Here is a 27680-nt window from a genome sequence, read left to right on the forward strand (position 1 = left end):
ACCTACTCACTTTACCCCACTCCACTCCGTGCTTCCTAACCTACATAACACACTATACGTAGGAGAAAAAACAGGCCGGAATTGACCAATGCACAACCATACAATAATTTTAATTCTAATCTGATATATAATCATTTACTTATTTGTTCGTTTAAAATCATATAATTTTTTAATATAATGGTTATATATATATTCAATTGTCTCCTAATCAACTTTATTCTTTCATATTTTTATAAATAATTATAATTATTTAATAAAAAGAAGGATACCTTTTACATTGGTGCGTAGTCAATTCCGGCCTGTTTTTTCTCCTACGTAGAGACACACCCCACAAGCGCACCGGTAAATCCCCGGCTTTACCCATCAGTACATCAATACACCAGCACCCCACCTCGTGACTCCAAACCCAAAGACGGGAGCCAAAGAAACCTAACCTAACCTTACCCCGCATCCGGGTTTATCCGCCTATTACCTGTTACTCCAGTAGTGCCGCCTCATTCGCTTCATTTCATTTCCGAAAATGTTACTCTATATTTCTTCTCCTACTATTATATCCCAAAACGATCTATTTCTACTTCTACTCCGATTTCCATCTTGATATTTCTTATTTAAAATTGAATCTCTTAATCTTCTTTTTTAATTTCTTAATCCTTTAAAAAATCATTTGATTTTTATTAAGTATTTTATAGATAACTTTATTTAATTTTATAATATCTTTTTCTTTTCTGTCTAGTGAGTGTTTGTGAGGTTTAGTTATTTGCGGAGTATATAATATAACTAGAATGACTTCAGTGAATATATTTAACTACCTGTTACGTCCAAAACGATTAGTATGTCACATGACCATAAAACATGTGATGGAACGGTGAGGAACGAACGTTCCTAGGAACAACCAGGAACGACGATTCCTAGTTAACCATAGGCACGAAGGACTATATAATCAAGATGGATTTCTTTTGTATAGAGCTTCGTGCTCAAGATCAATCATTTAGTATACTCTACTATTAGTTACGAATTGCATATCATTATTGTCATTACTTCAAGTCCCTGCTTGACGCCTAGTTATAAACCTACTTCGAGAGCCTAGAGCACTTCCACGTGATCTAGACGGCAAACCTCGTAACACTACCTTAGTCTAATATCGCTAAAGATGAAGGGGTAGACGTAGCTATAGTATCATGAGTGTTAAAAGGAATGACCTCACACAGGGAATAGTGGGAAGCTGATAGGGCAGAACTGAGGTAATATTGGTCTAGTAGGTTAATCTCTCTTCTAAGTTCTACGGAAGTGCGAAGCTCTCTGTAAGAGAGCTTCTCAATCTAGTCCTAACAGGACTAGTGCCCTGTGCACGTGCTACGCAGGAACCATTCACTTTAACAATGAGTGATATTTCAGACATAGCACAGCACAGCACACACAAACTACACAGCACAGTACAATACAGACAATAAATTTCAAATATTTTTTTCTCATTGAATTTATTCCATAACATGTATCCATGAATTTTCCTCCATTTGATCACTTCAGGTTCAATATTAAAAAGGAGAATGTAATATGACTCGATACAATCAATCATAACACAGACCTTCTTTTCATCCACCAGCCCCTTCAAATTCATCCTCTTGGTTCTCTATTTTCGCAAACCAAGTCCATTCATTGCATCCCACCCAAATCGCAATCAGAAAATCAAAAGAAAATCAATAACAGTTCCCATTTAACAATCCCCAAACTCACTCCCATTCCATTGCATACCATCTAACTCCCTAAAAGCAACCCCAATGTTGTAGTGAGACTAAGAGTAGAGATGGGCTAGAACAAGAATTGAAACCAAAACCATGAAATGGAAAATAGACAACTTTCGTAATGAAGACAGAAAAACACGCTTTGTCATTCAAAAATAATGAACCTCCCCCGCTGGCATCAGAAATTTGAGTTTCCCTCCCATTGATACATACGTCAACAACCATCTCCACCATAGAAACAAGTTGTAAATAACTTCACAGACAAATGGGCTTACAAACGGAAACTATTCTGCTCGCTGCAAAGGAGTATCATTGAAACTTGAGGCGATTGAGAACCAATTGAAAGCAGCAAGTTCAAATAAAAAAAGACAAAAGAAAATCATAAGTATGTTCATGTCGACCCATTAATCATAATAAAAGGATTGTCGGGATTGTGTAAAAAACAATGAGATGCCTTGAAGCGCTCCACCAGGTAAACCAAAGTACAATAATGAAGAAAAAAGAAACACCTTGCCATTTAACCTAGACAGAGAGAACGAGCAGTTACAACAAAATGAAGAAGTATGAACGCTTTCTGAACGCTTCGAAACAAAGTTTGTTGATCCAGATTGTGACACAAGAAAATGGCGCACTAAAAGACTTTTGTTCGCTATAGTTGTGGCGACATTGGTTTCGGAATGCCATCAAAACGATGACCAATTGCGGGGCAGTTGATGATATTCGATTCATCACTGCTAAGAGAAGTAATTTTTGGTGCAAAATGTAACCGTGGGGTCATTTAATATACTTCAAGTGAAATGATCAAGCTGATGGTAGAGTGGATGTAGATCATCTCTTTCTCTTCTTGCTCTTTTCGAGGTTGCTTGCACCACTCGCAGAAAGCGCTGATGGAAAGATTGGAACCTGAGGAAGCTCATCTTTCTTCACAGGTACTCCCATATGGCGCCCATAACGACCTTTACGACCGTTCCCTTCGTCTTCACTGACACACTGATCAATGCTAAGTCCTGCATCCTGACAACGACCACAAGGTCGTTGACGATCGCAACCCTTTTTGCTCTTTCTGCAGCGTTGACAACGTGGTTTGGATGAAAGATCCTCTTCGTCATCGCCCAGGTGGTGTTGATGAGTTGCCGTAGATGCCACGGAGGTTTTTCGGGATTGCGATGGTAAAGAAGTCGGTGAGATTGGACCTTTGCTAGAGGCAGAGACACTATTGGCTTTCTTGGATTTAACAAGAGGCCCTGGTCTGTTTGGTTTGCTAATTCTGCTCACTTTGCTTTTGATAGACGAGGAAGGTAGAGGCTTTCTAGCGGCCTTAGCTTTAACAACTTTGGGCTTTGCTAATTCGTTATCAGCAACGTCATCCGCTTGCCCTGGCTTGAAAGTTCCATCCTGACCATCCTCATAGTCACGCTCATCGCTGCTTGGCTCGGTACTATCTGTCGGCAGGTTGTCATCCAGATGTGAAAGGGTCTTTTTCCAAAGTCCTGGTGGCAGGATTGGACTTGGCTCACGCTTGATGCGACGAGCAGGTGGGAGTTCATTTCCACTCTCACTCTCGCCGTCACTAGTAGCGCCGGTGGAAGAAGCGGCATCAGCACGGCCACTGAACGTATCATCAAGAGTGGATGCAGATGTGCGACCATGAGAAATGTTTGACATGTCACCAAGTCTCATCAATTGCAGAGCAACATCCTTATCCTCCTCTGACATGCAACTCCCGACGGTGGGATCTGGAGTAGGTAGTATGCCAGAGCTGTTCCCAGGGGTGCTAATAGATTGACGTCCAACGGGATCCGATCCGCGCGTCCGACGACCCTGCGCTGCCGGAGTAGAATACATGTTAGGTTCCCCGAAGCCATTGCCATAGCTTTGTGGAGATTGTAGATTAGGTGGATTAGAGAAAGGATTTTGGGAAAATCCGGTGTAAGGAAAACTCGATCGTTGATGTTCCATGCGACGTGCTGGAGAAACGGAAGAATTAGAAGTAGCAGCAGGCATTTGCGGTGGCGCAAACAAAGGGAGTTCCTGATTGAAAAGTATAATTAGTATGATTGTTTAAATGATATCGTCCACCCATGTGCAACCAAGTAACTTACCGAACTCTCAAATTTGGCTCTCTTTCGTCGACCTCCTTCCACGATATTATCGAGACTGATCTCGGTGTTGCCAAGGTGCTCACTCTTAGCCTTGCTAGTGACGGATCCAGCACCTCCATCACCACTGCTGTATCCGTTCAATCCATCGCTATGAAGCTCTTGGAAGCTACCGTGAGTGCTGGACCCACGGCTTTTGAAACCCGATCGAGATCTACTCTTTTTGGTCGGAAGAGGTGGATTGATACTGGCAGAGGCACTGCGGCGGCCACGTCCATGGCCAGGAGAAGTGCTACGCTTTCGCGATGTCCTCGAAGTCGGCCTGGAGACAGGTTGGCCATAATTGAGAGCTTGGTGGGGTGGTAAGTTCTGAGCGTCGCTCGAATAGTAGGCTTGCTGTAAGCGTGGGGAACCAGCGCTGTATGATTGTTGGCCATATGCATCAGAAGGTTCTTCTTGAATCACTCTGACATAGACGACCATGTTGTTCCTGAAGTTCTCATATCGTGCGATGAGGGTGTTCCCTTGTTCGTCCTCGAAGCTTACACCTTTCGCACCACCGCCATCTGCATATAGACCGTAAAAGTTCTTGACAGTAGCGATAATTGAATCTGTAGTATCGTGAGGGAAGATTTGAACACGCATCGGTAGTCGCGCGCGATGTTGGGGGGATTGTGTAAAGAGGAGTTCGAATGCGACACTCTTCGGGGTAGGACTTCCGGTAGGCGAAATGGCACTGGAGTGTGGAGTGCTCATGTTGAATTGGCTACCGGCATAAGAAGACGCGGGTGGCGTACCTCTTCGCCCATCTTCATTGTGCATATCCATTCCGGACATGATTGATTTTCGGGTTGGGTACGAATTTGGTCGCTGTGGTGGATCGGTAGATTCGGCGTTTCGATTTGGTGCGTTTGAAGAAGATAATGACCCAATTATAATGTTGACTAATTTCATTCGTGTGCAGAGAAGATATTTAGAGCCAAGTCAGTCGCAGATGTCCGTGATTGATTGAAATTATGTATGTTTGGTGTCGGAAATCCTGAATGTTGGGCGGAGTATGCCGTCGTCGCCGTCGTCGCAAGTCAATCGAGAAGACGAGAACAGAGGGGAATGGTGGGCAGGGTTCGTTCTGATTAGAAAATACTGTTAGCATTACACATGATAGACTTGAGGAGAATCATTGGAGAGATATTTGATGAAGGGGGAGTGAAGTGATGACATTGTCGTCCAATCTAGCACTGCCGAATATACTCCATCCTTCTGCGACAGTGACTGGGAAGATCGGTTGTAATGGAATGGAGACATGGGAGTGATATTGAACTCATTTTTCTCGATCGCATAGAGTTAAAGTAGGATGGGAACTTACTGGTGATGAGAAAGAATGTTGTTGTGAGGCCCTATCGAGGCATTGGAAATTGTCGTCCTGTCAAAATGTCGTCTCCCACAACCTATGAAAAGAGAACGGTTAGAGAGAGTAAGCTTGGATGGCTAAGAAAAAGATATCTCGAGGTGATTGACTGGCAATGCTGTAGAATTAATAAATGAATATCAGACTTACTTGAGATTGTATCAAGTCGTATGTTTCTTTTGGTGTCTTGTTTCTAATAGTGAGTGTGTGATGAAATGGAAGAAGTCGATCCTCGTTACTCAGAATATGTTAGTTGCTTGCATAAATATGGCTTGACTTGAATAACTTCTATGCTCAAGCACACAATCAAGTATAATGCTTAAAAATCTACATATTTTCATCGTCATTCCTATTTTAAATTGTCTCTGATGAAATTGACTATCTAATCCTCAACTCACTAATTCATATAATTCGACGGGAAAAGGAGTAGATGCTCACGATGTTCATTTTCATATTTGCATATAAATTCATATGTCTGCTCATCGCTCATCAGGAAGGTTATGGTTACGGCTACTTTCATCATCGATGGTCTCAAGCTCTCAGGCTGACTGCGATTCATTCATTTGCTCTCATATGCCTGCTTGTTCATAGGTATGGTATGGTATGGCTATGCTCTGCTCTGTCATTACTCTCCGCTTTTCCCCAATCCTCACACAGGCCATCAGGCCACCAGCCATGCTCGATAAATGCCACCGTTGGAAAGAGAAGTAGTGATATGTGGTAGGAGGATCTACAGAGTATTCCAACATAAAATCCATACATAAGATCTTACCCATCTACAGAGTGGTCAAGTTTCGGCTCTGAAATATATTAAGACACGATTCGAGTCCCGATCCATCCCGTTTCGGGCTGGCCATGTTGAGCAATCCTTTTATTAATATCTTGATCTTGGAAACGGAAACGGAAAGGGAAAGGGAAAGGGAAAGGGAAAGGGAAAGGAAATACACGGAACATTCGTAGATGGACTCTGCCCTCACATAATGAATTGAATGACGAGTTATCAGAAAAGTCGCAACGCAACGCAACGCAACGATCGTGGGAGATGTCCACCACCTTGTCTGTCTGTCACCTTGTTGTGCGCAAGTTCATCAAAGTCCCCGAGCGCAAAATGCTGCATGCATACGACTGAAATTAAACAAATTATACCTTGAGAGCACTCCATACATAGTATACAGAGTATTACATACTCTGTCCCTCCTCCATGCAAACGTACCGGTAGCTCGATTCAGCTATTACTTTTTCAAAAATAACCAGTGTGGTCGAGACAACTCACGGGAAGCAAAGGCCAAGTGCTTGAGTAAATCATCATAACCGACCAATAATGTTTATGCGCCAACGTTCTAAAAGCAGGGATGATTTGGGGATGATCATGGGTGTGTCCACGGGTTAACGTTCGATTTTCCTATCATCGCAGTCGTTTGATTTCACGAGGTAAAAAGATGCGCTTCGAAATTAGGTTAGGTGAAAAGAGTCAATTTGATGATCCAAGTTAATCAAGAGGATCGCGCATTCCCCCTTCTTCTTATTTTGGGTATAGATGTTACCTTTTCAATTAGATTTGCTGCTTGTCGGTGTAGGAATGAATACCTTTGCTTGAATTCTTTTTCCCCTTCATCGCGAAAGAAAGATTTGCGACCCGGGATCATGGTATGCGCTGGCCACGGGTTTCAAATCGCATTTATGCTCGAAGCTGATTAGAAGAAACTGGCTCCTCTACGCTCTACTAAAGTTAGGCCAAAGTCAGACGGCCGCCACTAGAAAATGATCGAGGTACATTAACGGATGGATGGCGCAAAGGTCAAGAGTATCAAGTATATAATTGAGTGAGTTGTGGATTGAAGTCTGGAAGGATACAGGACGGAGTGAAAACATGATTCGTGACAACCTATCAACAGTGCAGAAGGCGAATGCAGGTTATTTTGTTCTTGTAATGCTGCATATTCTCTTTCAATCGTGTGCGACATAGTTTGGCTCAAAATTGGATTTGAAGCATTGTAACATCATAAATCCGTCCAGCCAGATTGATTTATGATGAGGGGCTTGGAAGAGGCAAAATGCAAAAGAGTGGAGAGTTTCTGCTTAGCAGGTTAGGTTAATGCTGGAGATGATGAATGCTAGACACTTCTGTCGCAAACACATCAAATTTTTACTTTCTTCTTACAGTACTAATATTGCTGGTATGGAGACTGGAGTAGCTACCGGCACAGGACGGAACCTTAGTAGGTGTAGGTAGAGTAGGTAGGTAGGTGGTAGGTAGAGTACAAAGTGTTGATTGTATTTGATACCTTGAGAGATAACATTTCAAAGTTCAAACCTAAAGTGACCAAGCAAGTAATAAGTACCTATGTGCATTTTGTGCAAGGTGCAATGTATAGTGCACCCTAATTGACACTGGTTGGGTCTGCGCAATGATATTCCGTATGTCCGTCGCAATCGCAATCCTTCAATTCATTCCCATGACGCCGTTATTGCGTAGATGAAGATCATCCAATGAGCTCTGCGGAACTCCTCCCATCGCGAAACTGTAGACTTGGCCGGTAGACCGCAGTCCTCGACCTTTGGAAGCACAGCACAAGTCTGGAGTGATTTCTCGAGTAACCATAAACAAAAAACAGCATTTCGCGACAAGTTTATCTTCATTCACCCAGAAAAGTCGCGCGTCGATAGGGAGATGGATGATTCAATAATGTGCGCCTGCGCCATAAGCGCAAAAGTTTCCAAGTTGTTTTGGTTTTCCCGATTCGAAAAATGCGTGGCCCGGCTCGAAATACGAAAATCTTTGGCAAATCAAGAAGAACCAAATTGCCCCTCTTAAGTACGAAGTTGGGTATTCTGCCCATTGAAAAACCAATCACGGCATTTCGATTTTTGTAGTTTCGAACTTTCGACTCAAAGTGCGTGGGAAGAAAGAGTTCAAAATGGGGTTTTCGTTCATCCGGCATGATTCAATGTGGAGATATGGAGATATGATTGATAAAAGGTCGACCATCTTTGTATTCGTGGCACCTTCTTCGGCCTTTCACTTTCCTCAAGTCTCTCATCCACCTTTTGAAAAGGGTTAAGTCTTCCCAACCTAATGCATAGAATGACCAACAAACTTCCGGATAAGCTGCGATGCCCAGCCGAAGCGTTCGAGTACGGAGTATAATTCTGACATGACATGGAGGGGTTCGAGGGGTTTTCGAGGGGTCTTGAAGGCTGATGTTGATTAACAAATTCGATTTAAGAGGGTGTTTATCTCCACGTGATTTGGCGTATTTGACCCGATAAGGGGAACATCTCTCAGACACCATGATGATATTTCTATACATGTTGACAATAATGGGAAGGAATGAAAGGGAATATTGATAATTGAATGTTGACCTTCTCCATGATTGACTGTACCGTATTTTATCATGTGTTTGCTAGAATTCCGTGATATGTTGGGATTCATATAAGAAATTGGTATTTTCTCGTGTCGCTGGAAGACGTGTAGGAAAAACGCGAATGGTTTGTCTTACCAAAGCAAGATCTCACGCTAGGCGGAAAGTGGAAAAGTGTAAATAGAACTAAGAAAATAAAGCAAGGGCCATGTTATTGTTATGCTCCCTCTGCCAATCAAATTGAAAAATCATCTGGTCCCCGCCAACCAGACACAACAATATCAATTTGCATTCAAACCTACCATACAAGAACTTTTGGTCGAGACCAAAACCAAAACATCAACAACTTCATCTTCGCTCTCCACAAATTCTACCTAGTACCTCACCTTCTTTTCTTCTACCCCATATTGTATCCATCTTCATGCTTGAGTCATCATAAATCTGCAGGGTCTCTTTTGAACTATTCGATTTCATACATTGCATATCGAAGCAAGATTGGCATATCTCCAATAATTATTGAATCATTGCCCCAGTTGACGCAATCCCTTTCTCACGACAACATTCCTTCTATGACATCTTGGTCGCGATAGCTTCTTCGCCCTTTTTTGATCTCCTGCACCTTCAATAGAAAGAAAAAACAAAAACAAAAACAAAAACAAATAAGCAAATCGCCCAACAGCTTCGGCTTTTGCTATTGTATCCCTTGAGGAAACAATAGCTTTAATCCATCATGGACGCTCGAGTAAGTTCTTACCTCCTTGTTGATGTTGTGGTGCTTCGCTCCTTCCTTCTCCTAATCTCAAAATTTTCAAAACAATTCCCCAATTTGATTCAATCTTCTCTTAACAATCTCCTCATAATTCGATCTACATTCCAATTCATCACCTTGTCAACTTCATTTCCAAGTTTCATAGATTCTATTCAATTGCAGACAAAGCAAACTGACATTAAATGTTTTAATAGCCCCAAAGACCTTTACGATTTACTCATACCAATACCGATGGTGATGAGAATATCGCACCTTTAATCACCAAACAACAATCAACTCTACATCAAAAACACAAGTCCACAGGAACCTTAGCCAGTATGTTAGCAGTCGGAGGGCTCAAGGCTGCTGCCAAGAGAACTGCATTCGGAGATGTTAGCAATACCGCAAAGACTTTGAATAATATTCATGACGAGTCTGGTATTAAGGGCAAGTCACTCGAAGTCATTAAGCCTATTGCTATTCAGGATAAATCAGCTGCACTTTTAAAACCAGCACAACGACCACTTAACAGTGGCCCCAGAGCACCATTAGCTACATCTACCTCTGAACAAGTTTCTATCGCTCCACTTCCAAAACAATCTCACACAAATCAAACCAAGCGCAACACTTTGGCCAAGAAGGGTGCGGTATACAAGGACACAGGAATTGAAAACATCCAGCCACTCGCCCAAAAGCCCATCGCGTCGACTAGCTCAGTCCAACAAACCCTCGGCCCTAGACACGCCAAGAGTCAACCTGAGATCAAGGCTGAGCAACCAGTTTTACGACGAACACAGAGCAAGCAATTGAACAATGTTGTCGACAATGATGAACCTGCAATCTATCACAATGCACCTGAGCATCCTTTGAAGGAAAACGTCAACGAGTCCCATCTCCGATCTATTAAAGAAAAGGAAGAGTCTGCTGTCGTCGAGAAGTTGAAGTCACAAAAGCAATTGCCAGCTCTACCACTTGCCCTCGAACCTGAAGAATACTGGCCGGAGGATGAAGAAGAAGCTTATGATGAACAAGGCTATACAACTGCCCACTCATTCCGAGGAGAGAATACTACTGGAGGAGCAACCACTGTTATCGTTCCAAAGGTCACAAACAAGGTTAAGAAGGAGCTTGAGGATGCCAGAATTCTTGTAGAGTCTGTTCGAACCCAGGAAGATATTGAAGATGAGATGTGGGACACTAGCATGGTGGCTGAGTATGGTGAAGAGATTTTCTCATACATGCGCGAACTTGAGGTTAGTCATATTACTGTTTATTTGTTATGCATTGGCCAACACGGCGTTGGCATGTCTTATATTCAGATTACAGCAGCAACAATGTTCGCCGCAATTGTTTGCTACGCAATCATCTGCCTTGTTTATTTTTAATGTATGCTTTGCTGACACACCTTCAATCACAGAACAAGCTTCTACCTGACCCACATTACATGGACACACAAGCAGAGATCCAATGGTCAATGCGCTCTGTTCTGATGGATTGGTTGATCCAAGTTCACCAGAGATTCTCCCTTCTTCCCGAAACTCTCTTCCTCTGCGTCAACTACATCGATCGATTCCTTTCGAAGAAGGTTGTTTCTCTTGGCAAGCTTCAATTGGTTGGTGCTACTGCCATTTTCGTTGCTGCTAAGTATGAAGAAATCAACTGCCCTTCGATTGGTGAAATCGTCTATATGGTCGACGGTGGTTACAGCAGTGAAGAGATTCTCAAGGCAGAACGATTCATGCTCAGCATGCTTCAATTCGAGTTGGGGTGGCCTGGTCCAATGAGTTTCTTGCGCCGCATTAGCAAGGCTGATGATTATGATCTTGAGACACGAACATTAGCAAAGTACTTCTTGGAGGTCACCATCATGGATGAACGATTCGTTGGTAGCCCACCAAGTTTCGTTGCTGCCGCATCTCACGCCGTTGCTAGATTTATGCTCGGCAAAGGAGATTGGTCTCCGGCTCATGTTTACTATTCTGGTTATACTTGGAACCAGTTGAAGCCATTGGTATCTTTGGTCATGGAGTGTTGCGAGAACGCTCGGAAGCATCATGCTGCTGTCTTTGAGAAATATTCCGACCGCCGTTACAAAAGAGCTTCCACATACGTCGAGGACCAGATGATCAAGGGCTTTCAAATTCCAGGCATCGTTCGCCGTCAACAATCCATCCCAGCTCCTCTACGCCTCGAATCTCAATACCAAACCGTTGCCTTTGACCCATTGTTGTCCATCGAGGAGAACTCACAGCGAATGATTCAAGCAAGAAGCTAAGAATCCTACTTGCAATAATTCTTTTAAAACACTACAACACTACATCACAAAACATTCAATTCTTTGTATTTTATTGGACCAGATACGATCTTGAATCGACTACCATTCCTTGGGCATTTCGATTTAAACCAACATCTGGATCCACTTTTACCATACCCTTTCAATACCCCTTCAATAGACCATATTGCTCCACAATGGCGTTGGCGGCGTTGCATACAAAATCAATTGGTTGCCGTCATCACTTTGCACTGCACATGTTGGTTGGCTTTTATTTTACCACTTTTGTTCTTCTCCTTCCTGGCGTTTCAGTGAGGGAGAGGGTTTTGCTCAATGATATGGCTTTTATACCCTCTTCTGGAATCAAGGCTGATAGCATTGCAGCATCACGACTTTCATGATCTGATGATGCTATGACTTTTTGAGTTATTTCTTTTTTACCTGGTGCATAATCGACGATGGATTAAGGGTGCGAAGGATAATTAAACAAAATGGGTAGTAACATGTCCTTTGGTCGGATATGTACTGCTTAACATCTTACATCAATATGGGGAGTTTAATGGCAGGGACAATTCCGTATTTTCCTTTTTCCTTATTGCAATTGTTCAACGTCGGAGTTCTTCTACCCCTCTAAGGAGGGGTTGGAATGGATTGTATTCAAGATACCAGGAGTGGAGTATTAGCATATGATAAAATACTTCATATTAAGAAATAAAATTAAGATAATTAAATATTAATGGGAATGAATTGGATTGTGAGAGAACGAAGGTATAAGGTATGAAATGCTAGGCTAGATGTGAGGTAGAGAAGAATCATCTTGAGCCTATCCTATGACCATGACCATGACCATTATCCATTATCATCAGCAAAAATGCCAATATAATGACCATCACCATCACTACAAATGCCAATACCAATACCAATGTAAACACCGTTCACGCACATATTCCGTACATACCAAGACGTAAGCCCAAGGAAATTAATCAATGCAATATGTGTGGCACGTGAGCGAGTAATCTTACAATACTACGAGTGATATATGCCCGTGAATTATCCGGGAAAGGGGAAATTTCAGGATAGCTCGCTTCTGATGCCCGGCCCAGGGTTCTGTTCTGCACCGTTGGAGTGGGGTTTGAATTGGAGTCGGGTCGGGTCCCGGGGGCAGATGGGTGATTGGGGATTGGTGAGTAGTGATGGTGATGGGTGATGGGTGGTTGTTTTTGGTCTGTGGGTTTGTTTTGTGACTTTTGTCTGTGCTGTGCTTGATGGGTGCTTGAGTGGGATGGATTATGGATAGATGGATAGATGGATAGATAGACTGGGGGACGGATGAGTGGATTGTTGGGTGGATTGTTGGGTGGATGGATGGGGATTGATAGGGAATTGATTGTTGATTCAACTTGATTGTGAGGATGGGGGTTTTTGAGGGTTGTGAGGGTTTTGAGGGTTTAATAGGGATTAAGGGTTTAGGGTTGGTGCGGAGATGGATGGATGAATGGATGGATGGATGGATATTTGTGATATGGTGAGGGATATGATGTGATAGGATGGGGATTGATTACTGATGAATGGCGGAATAGCGGGATGGGTGGATGAATGGATGGATAGATGGATATGTGTATATACCTAGTGTGGATGTATGGATAAGAAATCGATTGTGGTGATAGATTATAACAGTAAGATCTTACAACAATGATAGATTGATTAGACACAAAGACACAGATAATCTTACAAAGAAATCCCCCATGGCAAGAGAAAGGATTAATGTAACTCACCTATCTACAATCAATCACATGCTCACCACAATTTTCCAAGTCAAGAAAGCTAATCTGGATGTTGTTGTCAATGATAAAGAAGCACACTGCAGAAATGGCCTCTCGACTCTCGACTCTCGAGTCTCGAGTCGTGCTCTAATAATTCTTTGAGAATAGCTGAAATTCTCTTATAGTGAGGTTGTATTCTGTGCTTTATTTTGTGGTTCCTTATGGATATAAACTACTCTAACATACATAATGTACATGCGCACGTATCAATTTTCTTCCGTTGTCTTCTCTGCCAAGCTGATTTATGTGTTGCCCCGTTCCGATAATTTCTCTCATTGCAGTAGATAGATCTTTTTTTTTTTATTTCTCTCAAGTCATACCGGTACTTCCCTGATCATTTTCATCTTTCCACCCCATCTTCCCCAGTGTTTAATTTCCCTCCGTATTTGAAGTCGTCCAAATTGTGCGGATCCTATAATAGTTACCATTGCCTTCCTGGTTGTTGTGCTTCTCCTCCAAAGTCAATTGAGAGTTGCCATTGAAATTGACTTGATCGGAGTTTTGCTTGTCTGTCCAGTGTATGCTTACTCTGCTTACTCGCCCATACTTGAATTATTTGCATCTGCATGCTCACCACACCCGCCAAAAAAAAATTATTTCAAGTCTGACAAGGCGGCATTTCAATTCCTATTTGGGTGTGGAAACTTAAGAAACTCCACAATTTCGCGCAGACCTTGCTCCGAAAGTCGGTCATTCATTCAAACGACTCACCCGAAGTAAACAGTATCCATTGGACCGAATTTAAACCCTTTTTATAACCCGCGGAGAGTGGCAGATTCGAAGCGTCAAAGATGGCAGGGACAGATCTCATAACGGCGAAGGAGGTGGTGAAGGAGTCTTTGTTGGGCTCAACGGTTGCAGAGGATGTTCAACTTTCTGCTCAATCGACAGCTACCTTTGAAAAGCATTCGCGGAAGGATGAGTCTGGGGGTGAGGCTTATATGAATGAGGAAGACTTTGTAAATGCCATTGCGCCGGCCGGTGAAGACTATGTGAGTGAATTTACACTTTTGTGCCTTTCCTCCTTTCGAAGAGTCATGGCTAACGGAATTGATCTTCTTTTAGCATAAAATCAAACGAGAACAATATGCGATCCTGTTCCGTGTAGCTGATCACAGAAATACTGGTAAAGTCAGTTTACATGACTGGGGAACATTCGAAAATCTTCTTGCCAAACCTGACGCCGAATATGAGATCGCATTCCGTCTCTTCGATGTCGATCGAACCGGCACTGTCAAATACGAGGATTTGAAGAAGTTATATGAATTGAACAAGGGACCAAATACCATACCATTCGATTGGAATTGCGAATGGGCTACTTTATACAGTGGAGGAAAGAAGAGAAGACATGACTTGACTTATCCACAATTCTCGCAGATGCTTCGAGGTCTGCAAGGAGAGAGGATACGTCAAGCTTTCCACCACTTTGATAAAGATGGAGATGGATATATTGAGCCAGAAGATTTTCAACGAATCATCCTCGAGACTGCGAAACATAAGCTCTCGGATCACCTTCTCGAAAATCTACACACTCTTTGCAATATCTCGACTGGTAGCAAGATCTCATACGCAAATGTTAGAGCTTTCCAGAATATGATTAGAGAGATGGATTTGGTGGAGATGGTCATCAGACAAGCAACTGCAGAAAGCACTGATGGAAAGATTACCAGGACAGATTTCTTGAACGAAGCTGCCAGAATTACTAGATTTTCACTCTTCACTCCTATGGAAGCTGATATCTTATTCCATTTTGCCAGTCTTGATAATCCTTCTGGAAGGCTCGGATTATCTGATTTTGCAAAGGTCCTCGATGCATCATGGCGCAATCCCACATTCAATGCCTACGAAAAGATTGGTAGTGGCAATGGTGTAAAAACGGCCACTGGAAGCATTCTCCTTAGCGTTCTGGAATCTGTTCATCATTTTGCATTGGGAAGTTTGGCAGGAGCCTTTGGAGCATTCATGGTATACCCTATTGATCTCGTCAAGACTCGTATGCAAAATCAAAGATCTTCAAGAGTCGGAGAAATGTTATACAAGAATTCCTGGGATTGTGCCAAGAAGGTTGTGCGCAATGAGGGATTCAAGGGTTTATATTCTGGTGTCTTACCTCAACTTGTCGGCGTTGCTCCGGAAAAGGCTATCAAGTTGACAGTCAATGATCTTGTTCGTGGTCACTTCTCCTCTAAGGATGGTAGCATTCTTCTTAAGCATGAAATTATTGCTGGTGGTATGGCTGGTGGATGTCAAGTCGTAAGTTAACATCTATCCCGACCCCATTTTCCAAAACATACTAAATTCCCACATAGGTCTTCACCAACCCTCTTGAAATTGTTAAAATTCGTCTACAAGTTCAAGGTGAAGTCGCCAAAAGTCTTGAAGGCACTCCTCGCCGTTCAGCAATGTGGATCGTCCGTAATCTAGGTCTTGTCGGTCTTTACAAGGGTGCATCTGCTTGTCTTCTCCGTGATGTTCCTTTCTCGGCCATTTACTTCCCTACATACAATCATTTAAAGCGCGATTTCTTCGGTGAAAGTCAAACCAAGAAACTTGGTGTCTTGCATTTGTTAACTGCAGGTGCCATTGCCGGTATGCCTGCCGCTTATTTGACTACTCCTTGTGATGTCATCAAAACCAGATTACAAGTTGAAGCCAGAAAGGGTGAATCACAATACACATCCCTACGCCATGCCGCGAAGACTATCTGGAAAGAAGAAGGTTTCAAGGCATTCTTCAAGGGTGGACCAGCTCGTATTCTCAGATCATCACCTCAATTCGGTTTCACACTCGCGGCATATGAAGTTCTTCAAAACATTCTTCCAATGCCTGGTAAAGCAAAGGATGAGAGAACTCATGTGGGTGTAGCGGTCGCTGGTGCATTACCAGGTCAAGAGGGACCACTTAATTATTTGAGGAGTAGAAATGCGTTGAAGATTATTTTGGATTTGGACGAGGAGTTTGGGAGAGTTAAGATTCCTGGTAAGGAAAAGTGGATGGGATTACCTAGGGCGATGGGTGGAAATGGAGGTGTTAGTTCTTAGAGAGGATAGAAGTTTGTGAAGTTCGGGGATGAGAAGTGTCAACGAAGGAATGAGAGCAAGAAATAAAGGAAGAAAGAAAGAGAAAAAATTCATGGGCTAGAATTGGATTAATTGGATGGTGTCTGTCTGGGAACCTGCGCTTAGGTTTAGAATGAGATGAATAGATATCATGGGTTGGAATCGATAGATTCAATGGATGGATAGTTGGTGGATTATCGTTGTGAGAGGATGAGGAATGATGAATGGAGGATGAAGAATGAGAGGTGAATGGGATGGGAATGGGAATGGAGAGATAGGGTAGAGGGTAGGAGTGGATGAATGTACATTTAGATACTTTAGATCTATTAGATTTTTGGGGCCTTTTCTAGATAGATATGGTGGATGGATGGCTAGATAGATAAATAGGTAGATAAATACATATATAAATATTAGGTTATAAATGGTTTATATATAGGTACTTGAGTATACATGTACTTCTTTGGATTATGTAGTTGGAGATAGGATGTGTATATTTGGGATAGGTGAGATGTGAGTTGAGATGAGAGGGGATCAGAGGGGATGAGATAAGTCTTTCCAATAGGGTTTAGATAGACTTAAATGTAAGATTATAATTAACTTGAGTTTATACGGTAACCAACACCCATCGATTATACTGATGTTTGGTGAGGTGAGGTTGTTGATATCTTTGTGTCACGTGAGTGTTGTTCTTTTTTTAGGTTTTCTTAGATCTCGTACTCTGCTTGCTGGTCTTTTTTTGATCACTCAATTCACTCGGTTGCTTACCATCGTCAATTGTTGTTCATCGCATCGCATCGCATCACATCGTTTTTTCATCTTTCATGGATTATTATTCGATAGCTGGGGAGAATGTATTCGGAAGTTGGAATTAAGTTCTTCTAAATCGATCGGTGCTTTTATGAGTTGTGGTTGCAACTGGTTAGCTGTTGAATTGGATTAAATTATATTGGTGGCATCTGGACTCTAGGTACCGGCGGTTGGTAGGTATGTTTTCGCAAGCTACCTACCAAGCAAGTTACCGATTTCCGAATTCCATGTTAGGTAAGATTGAGAAAGGTATTAAGGTTAGAGAAGAGCAAATTCTTCGGGCGATGAAAAGTTGGTTTCATTGAGCCTCACCATGGCTTCATTCGCTCTTTCGGTTCGATGGATGATCTTTAGTTCCTTCATTGGAAGGATGTGTTTCTTTTCGGTTTGGGTGTGCATGGGTTTGTACAATTATTGGATGAGGATGAGATAAACAAGTGTTTTCTACTGGTCACAACGCTTGAGCATTCGATGTTCCTTGCAAGCCACAGCGCAAATGCAAAAGTCCCATGCACATCAGACTCCTGTAGCATCAAAAGGTTACCGTCAGTACCGGGATTTTAGTGGATTGAACGCAAAAGGACCGCAGCATTACGTTGAGATGTCGGCAAGGCTGAGGTTCCTGAAAGCTTTGAGTCGGAATGTATAAAGCCTTTGTCTTCTTCGACGTTTTGAAAATGTCTTCTTTTATTTTCATTACTGCAATCATTCTTAAGCTTTTGCGTGGAGTCTTTATTTTCTTACTCGGAGTATCTTGGTTTATTTGAACTCGGGAGGAATCATCAAGATGAATGCCGACGAATTTCAAGATCCTCTTTTCGGTTTTCCCAGCTTCTTCGATGATAATCTTACATCTCAGCAAGAATTTATACCAACATACAGAGGGGAGCTCAATCTAGTAGATAATTTCAGTCGCGATGTTAGACGAACAATATCGGCACCTGACAATCTCCGAACACCACTACCTCCCGTGTCTCAATCTTCATTACTGCTCCCCGGGATTGATCAAACTATGAATCATTCAACAGCAAACCATACATCTCCTATCGCAGCTCCATCCAATGTTGCTCACCAGATGCCGCCTATAGTCGACTCTATGCCATCACTACCGAAGCCCGCCCGTAGGCCTGCCCTCACTGAGCACTCTGCGGAAGATTGGGAGCGTCAAAGAGCAACTTTCACTCGACTTTATACCGCAGAAGACAAAACTCTAAAGGAAGTAATGGAAATAATGGAGAATGAACATGGATTCCGTGCAACGTGAGTGTTCCTGAATTGGCAACAGTATCTTACATCACAACTTCTAATCAATTGCCAATTACAGGCCACGGCAATACAAGCGACGAATTGAGCAATGGAAACTGGACAAAAACATCAAGGAAAGTGACATGAGGATTATCTTACGAAAAGATCTAAAGAGAAAGCATGAAGGAAAGAAAAGCGAGTTCAAGATTAGTGGCCGCGATGTCGAGCCTCAGAAGATTGAACGCTTCGCACAGAGAAAGAAAATGACTGAGGAGTCAATCCTTGGGTTTGATATTGGTATGAAAATCTCGAAGTCCTAATTTAATTACTATTGAATACTGATTGGTGCAGAAACTCCTGGCTATATCGCCTGCGATACCCCTGCACCTACAATGGTGGATGAAGGTATGATGCATCATACAGGAGGGGATATCGACATGGAAGATTCGACAGCTACTCCTCTGCAAACAGTGGACTCTAGAAAAAAGCGCCAAATACCGCTCGGTTTCACGACTGAAACCCTCAGTTCGTTTATTAAGCGGGTGGACAACGGCTCTCCTATCGATATTGATTTCGATGCGGAGTTCTTCGCCTCCGTATGTCACCTCCTACACAAGCATTCGCTTCGATTTGATGACTAATTCCATAATAGGCGCTTTTCAAAAGCCGTTCTACAAAATCGAATATATGCAGGAGATGCTCTCGTTTCCTGAATCATCTCTTATGTCGTGACTCGAAAGAAGTCAGCTGGTATAAATTTTTGCCCAATTACCCTCACGACAATCTTTCTTACGACATTCTCCTACCGTCACTGTCAAAGGGGCAAATTCCACGCACTATCAGCTTGCTCATACAGTTTCATGTCACGATTGTTATAAGAGGCAAAAATGCAAGAAGCAACGGAATCCTTACTTTTGCTGTCGAAAATGCATCCTATGTCAGCTTTGCGTTCTTCAATCGAGACAGTCCAGGGGGGAGTGAGGCAGACAGTATAGAACTGACCTCAGCTCCGGATGTCCCCTGGATCGTAGGCTATCTAGATATTTGTGATCGGCCGAAGTTCATTGTCGATTATGAACATAATGAATATTTGGAACTTTGGAATATCTTTCCAAGACATGTAGTGGACTACCGTTATGAGTATGAATTTATTCAACATGTAAAAGATCAATTGCAAGATCTATTGGATTCCAATAATAGCGCATCTCAGGCCGACATGGAAGATATCTAGCTAGTATTTTGTTACGCCGGGTAACAAGAAGACGCTCACGTGTTACCAATATCATGTGACTGACTCAGTGAGGATCAGCAAGCTCAGTACTGAGCCATACTGATCCTACTGATCAGCTAGAACACGAAGGTCTATATAACTGAGAAGGATTTCCCTTATTGTAGAGCTTCGTGATCAAGATCAATCATTTAGTATACTCTACTATTAGTTACGAATTGTATATTATTATTGTCATTACTTGAGTCCCTGCTTGACGCCTAGTTATAAACCACCTCGAGAGCCTAGAGCACTTCCACGTGATCTAGACGGCAAAACTCGTAACATACTTTCGTTGATATCTATTAATTATTATTTATTTATATTCAATATAATTATTCTTAAATATTACATTATTATCCCGGATTTGGATTTGTTACATTTTACTTGAAAATTGATGAATTCTTTAAATTTTCTAGATTCATAAATGTTACGAGGTTTGCCGTCTAGATCACGTGGAAGTGCTCTAGACTCTCGAGGTGGTTTATAACTAGGCGTCAAGCAGGGACTTAAGTAATGACAATAATAATATGCAATTCGTAACTAATAGTAGAGTATACTAAATGATTGATCTTGATCACGAAGCTCTACAATAAGGAAACTCTTTCCAGTTATATAGACCTTCGTACTATGCATCCCACTGCCCTCTATCGTCCCATCAAAGTGGGAATAATTCCCACCATGGTGGAATTCCTCAGCTCGGTGGGAATCCTTGATCACGTGTTTTCGATCAGATTCGATGTCTGTACTTGCTTAGGGTGAGGAGACCATATAAGTCAATTGCCATACAGTTTTGTATGTGAATCTGCTTGCTTTTCCAAATGGTCCAAGCTCGTATGGACAGATCAGCTGTTACTTCGTAACACAGAGATGTGTGTTTTATAGTTTTAGTGTCACACTCAAGAATACTGGGTAAAGTATCTTGTATTAGAAAATACTAAGCTAAGGAGAAAAGAAGAAGGAAAACAAGAGTAGAGAGTTTTCCTATGATTAAATACAAACGGGGCATGCCACGTGACCCGGAGGTGTGAGGCGTCACACTGTACTGGAGGCAGCGGCTGCCTAAGGTTTCGTCGGGTTGGTAGTTATTGGGTTAAGGCTTTATCACTGGTATTCACTTGGAAGTGAATTCGTTACTAGATCAAGTAGAATGTAGGTAAACTAATTGATAACTAAGTTGAGCACGAGGCTCCTATACTATGAAACTATTCTGACTATATACTAAACGTTTCCCGAATGCTAGCTGGCTAGCAGAGCTAGCATATCACGTGATTTCTAGTTGCCTCAGGACACTAATCCTGGGACGATTCGTCTCCTAGGATATTCTAACTCCTAGGATAATTGTCCTGGGACAATTATCATCCTAAGATATTTTATCCTAGGACGCATCCTATCCTAGATCACTCTGAACTCCCAGAATACTTGTCATGTACCATTGTGGTTGCCTAAACGTTTGTCCTAGGACATTTATCCTAGGACACTTTATCCTAGGACACTTGTCCTAGGATTCCTAGGTTCCTTATCGAAGCTGATAAGAAACCCCCCGTAAACCGCGGTTAGATCACATTCCCCCTGTAATCGGCAGCTAAATCACCGACACTCATAATACTACCATAATCTAAACCGTGATTCTTGACATTTGGATCTTGAATAAGATAGGATAGGATTTGGTCTTTTGATTCAATGTATAGATTCGAATTTTGGAATGATTATAAAGAGAGAGGATTTAATGAAATTGAGTTTGTACTAATTAGTTGTTGTTTGAGGGCTCTATATCGTTTGGATACTTAAGTGTAGAAAAAAAGAATGATATATTAATCTTACATCTCAGCGGCCCGGGGAAATTCGACTGACAAATCTTTTCTTTGGCATTGACAATCTTTGAAGAGCTGAATACTTTCGAGTCGCTGAGTTGAGATGTCAGATGACGTGATATTGAGATAGGGATCTATACAGTGGATAAATTCCAAACTTTTCACTGCTCGAAATATTTCCAATGATTGGGCAATCTCAGTTTTCCATTCTCCGTAAATATTCAACCTGTTTACTCAGATGTCAGGGGTACTTACAATTCATCACCTTTATTACTTTGGGTCTGATAGTACTCCTAAAGTAATTATGTGGCGAATCTCGCATGGATTTATAAGATGACAAAAGGCACCAAACTATCTATATCTCGAAAACGATGTCTCAGAAATTTCAATATCCCATCACAATAGTAAGTTTCATCTCGCCTCCCTACTCAAAAGCCTCACCAAATATTGACTTCGATCCCCGGCCACACCCTAAGAACCCGACACACACATGCATCTAGAGTAAACATCTCATAATATTATAGTTGATACTCTGGAGTTACCGCAGTGCATCCTCAACCTGGAAGGGTATTGGATAAAACAAAAGTCGTAACTACTACCGCCATGGAAAGTGGTGCGTGGAAAGCCGAAGCTATTGGGGCTTGAATGATAGTAGACGCTCTCATACTTGAAGGAAATGAATGCAATGTATCCCAAGAACACGTTTATTGAAGAGAAGACTTATGAATTAGAGGGAAAGAGCTAATATATAATCGAGATAAAATTCAGAGATGTGAAAAAGAAGGGGCTCGGTTAGAATTTCGTACGCGAGGATTGAAGAATGACATTCGATTTGAACATCAAGGAATGACATTTTCGAAACAAATTTTCTTGACATGATATTTTCATTTGAAGTGGGCGATCACAATCGTCCACACGGAATCACTTGTCTAGTATCAGTTAGGGAAGCCGGCGATCATAAAGGTTCTAGCTGAAAACTAAGAATCCATCTGGTTTGAGAAGCTGAAGCTCTTAGTAATACAGAATTGATGGCTTGGCTAGGCTTGCATTGAACCACTTGAATCTAGGAAATACTCATCGGTTTGATGCATTCAGTGACCATGCGAGGGGAATAATCCACTCGATCCCATTCAAGGTACGAATGGGTAGTTTGAAAACGTCATTCCATTTTCCATTGACTTCTCGATCATGAATTCATTTGAGTAATGTTCCGTTCTCTCCATGGGCGTATAGTGTAGACCATTGAAGACATGAAACTTGCCCCTTATGTCGACGCGCACCTTTAAAGCACGATACCTGTTTTCTAAGATCTTACAACGCGGTTGCTGCCATATATAAACCAGTCTCCAAATGTAATCCTAGTGAATCTTTATAAGTATCACGCTTTTAAGAACATTAATATATGTTCAGTGAGATATTGAGGAGCAACTCAAGTGATATTGGTGATGATATATTGAGATGGTTGAGGTGGTGAAGAAAAGTCTGTGAGGATGATGAAATGCAGAGAAAGGAGAATCTAATAACGTGTTTCATCACCCCGTGCACCACTTTCACCTCAATTCACATCAATCACTTCAATACGCGATTTATCAATAAATAATTATGGTATCGACATTAAATGAACGCGATATCGTTATGGCGATGGAGGCAATGGCTAAAGATAAAAATTTAAGCCTCCGGAAAGCTGCCAAGATTTACAATATTACTCATACGACACTCATACGTAGAATGAAAGGGATCACTCCTGCCTCCGAATATCGTCAAAAACAGCATAAAATTACTAAAATTGAAGAGGAGGTTATTATTCAGCATATAATCGATATGGATGAGCGAGGATTTAGTCCTAAATTCATAAGTGTTGAAAGTATGGCGAATCACATTCTTGAATCGAGGGGTGGAAAGCGTGTTGGTAAACAATGGGCATATCGATTTGTGAATCGACACAATATTCTAAAAACGCGTTTTAATCGTGCCTACGACTTCCAAAGAGCTCTCTGCGAGGATCCTAAGCTTATTAATAAGTGGTTTCAACTATTCAAAAATATAAAGGCAAAATATGGAATACAGGAGTGCGATATATGGAATTTTGATGAAACAGGCTTTATGATGGGAGTGATATCCTCTAGTATGGTTATTACTAGTGCAGATAGATGTGGCAAAAGTAAAGGAATACAGCCAGGCAATAGAGAATGGTCGACAGCGATTGTATGTGGTAATGCGACGGGGGAGAACATACCTCCATATCTCCTTGTTCAAGGACAAATGCACCTAGCCAATTGGTACAGCGAGACGGATATGCCTCCCGAATGGGTGGTTAAAACTACTATAAATGGATGGACGAATAATGAGACGGGTTTAGAATGGCTAAAGCATTTTGATAAGCATACGAAACTCCGAACGAAGGGTGCATATCGAATGCTAGTCTTAGATGGACATGAAAGCCATGAATCAGGCCCTTTTCAGAACTATTGTATAGAACATAAGATTAAAGCCGTCGGATTACCACCTCATTCGAGTCATCTCACCCAACCTCTTGATGTTAGTTGTTTTAGTGTGCTAAAACGCGCATATAGCAAGCAAATTGAGGGGTATATACGGATGCATATCAATCATATCTCCAAAGTCGAATTCTTTATAGCATTCAATGCTGTATACGAACAAGCAATTACAATGGAGAATATGAAAGCAGGCTTTAGAGGAGCAGGATTAGTCCCTTTTAATCCCGATGCTGTACTCTCTAGAATGGATATTCGAATCCGTACACCTACTCCTCCTTCGCTTCCTCCGAGTCATATGCCCGATTGGGTCTCACAAACACCTCACAATGCCACCGAAGCTCTTTCACAAGCATTTTTAGTACGATCTATTATTGCTCGGCATCATTCTAGCTCTCCTACACCTATATTTAAGGCTACAGATCCTTTAATTAAGGGTGTAGAATACCTAGCTAGTACTGTCACGATTTTAGCTTTTGAGAATCACGATCTTCGATTGGCAAATACGGGATTAAGTAAACGTCGACGTGCTAAAAAGACTCAATTACGTTTAGGAGGAGCTCTCACTATTCAAGAGGCTAATGATATTATATCACAAAAAGAGGTGGATGTTCAGATTAAACGCGATAGGCAACAAAATGGGCGGAATTCTAATAGAGAGGCATCGACTAATCGATGCTGTAGTAAATGTGGAATAACAGGTCATAATGCAAGAACATGTTCTAATGATAATATAGATCCTAAATTATTAGATAGTGCTTAGTTTAAATCAATTGATCAAGTAATTGTTGAATTATATATGATTATAAATAGGAATTGAGGTGAAAGTGGTGCACGAGGTGATATGGTGCACGGGGTGATGAAACACGTTAAATGAAATATCGATGGGTTCCTGACTAAGCTTAAATTATGCAGGGATAGTCCGTGCGTCATGTCATTGCACTAAAAAAATATCAGGCCCCACCAACATTTGAACTTTTGAAGCTCTTTCAAAATATTTGTCGCAAATCATAAAATTTGGTCTCATTTCTCTTCAAATCTACTTTATTAATTTCAAATATATTTCCTCATACATCTATCACATTCAATGCGGTGACACCATTCTTTTCAACATTTTTCACTCAGATCATCAAAGCGATAAAGGATGCCACCAAAAGCAGAGAGAGGAGCTACCTCGCGGGGTAGACCTCGAGGCAGAGGACGAGGAAGGGGAAGAGGAGTCGCTATCGACGCAATTGAAACACCAGAACTTAGAGCCGTTCCCGAAGAATCTTCCCAATCTAGTCAGTCACTCGCGCCAATTGCGCCAGTTGCACCGATGGCGCCAATGACACAGTCTACGGGCACCATTACTCCAAAAGTCGAACCCAGCGATGACGCATTCGATCCAAATACCTCACTCGCTACGATACCTGCCGAAACACCTGCACAAGACCCTGCGAATACCCCTGCGGGACTTCCATCGAGAGCCGGGAGTGCGACCATAAGGGGACGTGGTGGGGCAACTATGAGGGCACGAGGAGAATCAACCGGAAGGGCTAGATTCAAGCCTAAGAATATTAGAAGAGATCAAGCAGACAGAGAGAGATTAGAGCAAGAGGAAAGGGATCGAAAGGCGGCAAATCAAGCACAAGCAGAAAAAGAAGCACGTAGATTTCAACGAGGGCGAGGACACACTGGAAGAGGTAGAGGTGATGCAATGGGTCAAAATCGTGGGGCGGGAAGAGGAGCTCCAATGTCGAGTGCTACTGGTATTTTCAGTGTTGCGCCGGCTGCAATGGGTAAGTCAGTTACTGAATAGTTGTTAATTTTGCTAATGTCTATTCTACAGACAGAAAGGGTGGTATGGATGGCTTTGCCATTGGAAGTACAAGAGGGGGAGGAGGAGGGGGTGGTGGAGGTGGATTTGGAGGAGGAGGAGGAGGAGGGGGGGGAGGGGGTGGTGGTGGTGGTGGAGGAGGCTCTGGATCGGGAAATGGAGGGGTAAATGTGCTCTCTGCAGAAAACTCCTCTACCTTCGATCCCGAATATCCCGATGAAGGCGATGGACAAGTCAAGAAAGTCAACATTGAAATGATCAGTTTAGTAGAGGATGATGATGATGATATGGTTGGATCTGGCAGAGGAGGCAAAGGTGGTTACAAATCGCGGTCCCTCGCACCCATTCGAATCAAGCGCGAAGAACACAAGGAACGTTCCAACATGATGGTTAGTGATCCAGATCTTGCAGAGGCAGCAAAGAAGCAAGCGGACGAAGCAGAGGATGATAAATCTGGGGAAGATATTGAGATGACTATGGATAGAGCGACAACCGCCGAGGAGCCAAGGGCAAAAGACGAACCTGGTCTCGAATCTCCAACCATGTCAAAATTCCCCGAGTTCAAAGCACCATCTTCCCCTGAAGAGAAGAAGCGTCTCAAAAAGGAGCTTGAATCTCCACAACAATCTAAAGTACTACGACCTAGCAGAAAGAAGGACAAAGTTCCAGTCATACAAACCGAAGAGGATAAATTCGAATATGAACGTTACCTTGAGGATGTGGACATACTTGCTGAGGAACTTCGTCTACTGAGAGGAAATGTGGATGAATCACCCAAGGACAAAGGAAAAGGCAAGGCTGTCGATGTGGATGGAGATGTTGGAATGGGCGGCGAACAAGAACAAGATGAATCTCAACCAGAAGCTAATCATGCAGATGGTCGAATCTATCTATTCCAATTTCCTCCTGTTCTTCCTCGGTTATTTAATCCTCAAGTTGAGAATTCGGAAGATGTTGTTGTGACTCAATCCTCTGAGCAAATTGATCTTACCGATGATAAAGACAAAGGAATTAAGAAGGAATCTGAAGAAGTCATCATCAAGACCGAACCAAACGTCGCGCAAGAAAATGAGGCATTAGTTAGCGAACAAGGATATATTGGGAAATTGGTCGTAAGGAAGAGTGGCAAAGTGGAACTGGACTGGGGTGGCACAAGTATGGCAGTAGGCCGTGGCGTTCCCGCTGCTTTCTTGAGTCAAATTGTTCTTGCTGAGGATCCTAAAGGTGAGGCACCAGAAGGTGTTGCCACTGGATTGGGAAAAGTTATGGGGAAGTTTATCGTTACTCCTGATTGGGAAAAGATTTTTTAGTGGAGCGGAGGAGAGGATAAGGGAAGCGGAAGGAGAACAAGCGACCCCTGAAGTACTGAGGGATGATGAAGTGAATAGGTATATTTTGCATAGCATAGCTCCGGCGTTGGCGGTTTTATCAAAAATTGGTGTAAAAGGGACAATCATCTTTTCATGATGATCTAGGTATATACCAATGAAAATAACGCATCGACCATATTGGCCATGTCTTGTGGGAGTTGAAGTAAGTTCTACGGCATAGTCAATGGAAAATAACCAATAACAGCCACTTTGCTCTCGGATCTCATACATCTGAGCGAAGGCCGAATCTTACAAGTTCCCTTCTCCGTATTAATTTTGCCGTGTGTAGGTTCCGAGACGGGTGTCAGAACCTAGCCAAGCAAGTGGGACTGTACGGAGTATGATGCAAA

At 42.2% G+C, this 27680-nt stretch overlaps 9 protein-coding genes across 9 annotated transcripts; 8 read left to right on the forward strand and 1 right to left on the reverse strand.

The window, feature by feature from the left end:
- Positions 1-2570: 2570 nt before the first annotated feature.
- Positions 2571-4678, reverse strand: SS1G_11569 (hypothetical protein; the record flags this gene model as incomplete). Its single annotated transcript, XM_001587526.1, has 2 exons — positions 2571-3773; positions 3845-4678. The coding sequence occupies 2 exons, from the start codon at positions 4676-4678 to the stop codon at positions 2571-2573; spliced, it is 2037 nt and encodes a 678-aa protein (XP_001587576.1).
- Positions 4679-5272: 594 nt separating this feature from the next.
- Positions 5273-5386, forward strand: SS1G_11570 (predicted protein; the record flags this gene model as incomplete). Its single annotated transcript, XM_001587527.1, has 1 exon — positions 5273-5386. The coding sequence occupies one exon, from the start codon at positions 5273-5275 to the stop codon at positions 5384-5386; it is 114 nt and encodes a 37-aa protein (XP_001587577.1).
- Positions 5387-7119: 1733 nt separating this feature from the next.
- On the forward strand, positions 7120-8064 carry SS1G_11571 (predicted protein; the record flags this gene model as incomplete). The annotated part of the gene is made up of 3 exons (XM_001587528.1): positions 7120-7202; positions 7413-7468; positions 7865-8064. 3 exons carry the CDS (start codon positions 7120-7122, stop codon positions 8062-8064), a joined length of 339 nt encoding a protein of 112 aa, XP_001587578.1.
- A 1277-nt stretch (positions 8065-9341) lies between these two features.
- Positions 9342-11634, forward strand: SS1G_11572 (hypothetical protein; the record flags this gene model as incomplete). The annotated part of the gene is made up of 3 exons (XM_001587529.1): positions 9342-9353; positions 9575-10612; positions 10777-11634. 3 exons carry the CDS (start codon positions 9342-9344, stop codon positions 11632-11634), a joined length of 1908 nt encoding a protein of 635 aa, XP_001587579.1.
- A 1742-nt stretch (positions 11635-13376) lies between these two features.
- SS1G_11573 (predicted protein) lies at positions 13377-13556 on the forward strand (the record flags this gene model as incomplete). Its single annotated transcript, XM_001587530.1, has 1 exon — positions 13377-13556. One exon carries the CDS (start codon positions 13377-13379, stop codon positions 13554-13556), a length of 180 nt encoding a protein of 59 aa, XP_001587580.1.
- Positions 13557-14245: 689 nt separating this feature from the next.
- On the forward strand, positions 14246-16495 carry SS1G_11574 (hypothetical protein; the record flags this gene model as incomplete). Its single annotated transcript, XM_001587531.1, has 3 exons — positions 14246-14446; positions 14520-15707; positions 15764-16495. 3 exons carry the CDS (start codon positions 14246-14248, stop codon positions 16493-16495), a joined length of 2121 nt encoding a protein of 706 aa, XP_001587581.1.
- Positions 16496-18107: 1612 nt separating this feature from the next.
- On the forward strand, positions 18108-19796 carry SS1G_11575 (hypothetical protein; the record flags this gene model as incomplete). Its single annotated transcript, XM_001587532.1, has 4 exons — positions 18108-18580; positions 18645-18862; positions 18917-19161; positions 19218-19796. The coding sequence occupies 4 exons, from the start codon at positions 18108-18110 to the stop codon at positions 19794-19796; spliced, it is 1515 nt and encodes a 504-aa protein (XP_001587582.1).
- Positions 19797-23248: 3452 nt separating this feature from the next.
- On the forward strand, positions 23249-24904 carry SS1G_11576 (hypothetical protein; the record flags this gene model as incomplete). Its single annotated transcript, XM_001587533.1, has 1 exon — positions 23249-24904. One exon carries the CDS (start codon positions 23249-23251, stop codon positions 24902-24904), a length of 1656 nt encoding a protein of 551 aa, XP_001587583.1.
- Positions 24905-25285: 381 nt separating this feature from the next.
- Positions 25286-27270, forward strand: SS1G_11577 (hypothetical protein; the record flags this gene model as incomplete). Its single annotated transcript, XM_001587534.1, has 2 exons — positions 25286-25922; positions 25973-27270. The coding sequence occupies 2 exons, from the start codon at positions 25286-25288 to the stop codon at positions 27268-27270; spliced, it is 1935 nt and encodes a 644-aa protein (XP_001587584.1).
- Between the last annotated feature and the right edge of the window lie 410 nt (positions 27271-27680).

This window comes from Sclerotinia sclerotiorum, genomic scaffold, assembly GCF_000146945.2.
Source record: "Sclerotinia sclerotiorum 1980 UF-70 scaffold_18 genomic scaffold, whole genome shotgun sequence".
In the NCBI taxonomy this organism is placed as follows: domain Eukaryota; kingdom Fungi; phylum Ascomycota; class Leotiomycetes; order Helotiales; family Sclerotiniaceae; genus Sclerotinia; species Sclerotinia sclerotiorum.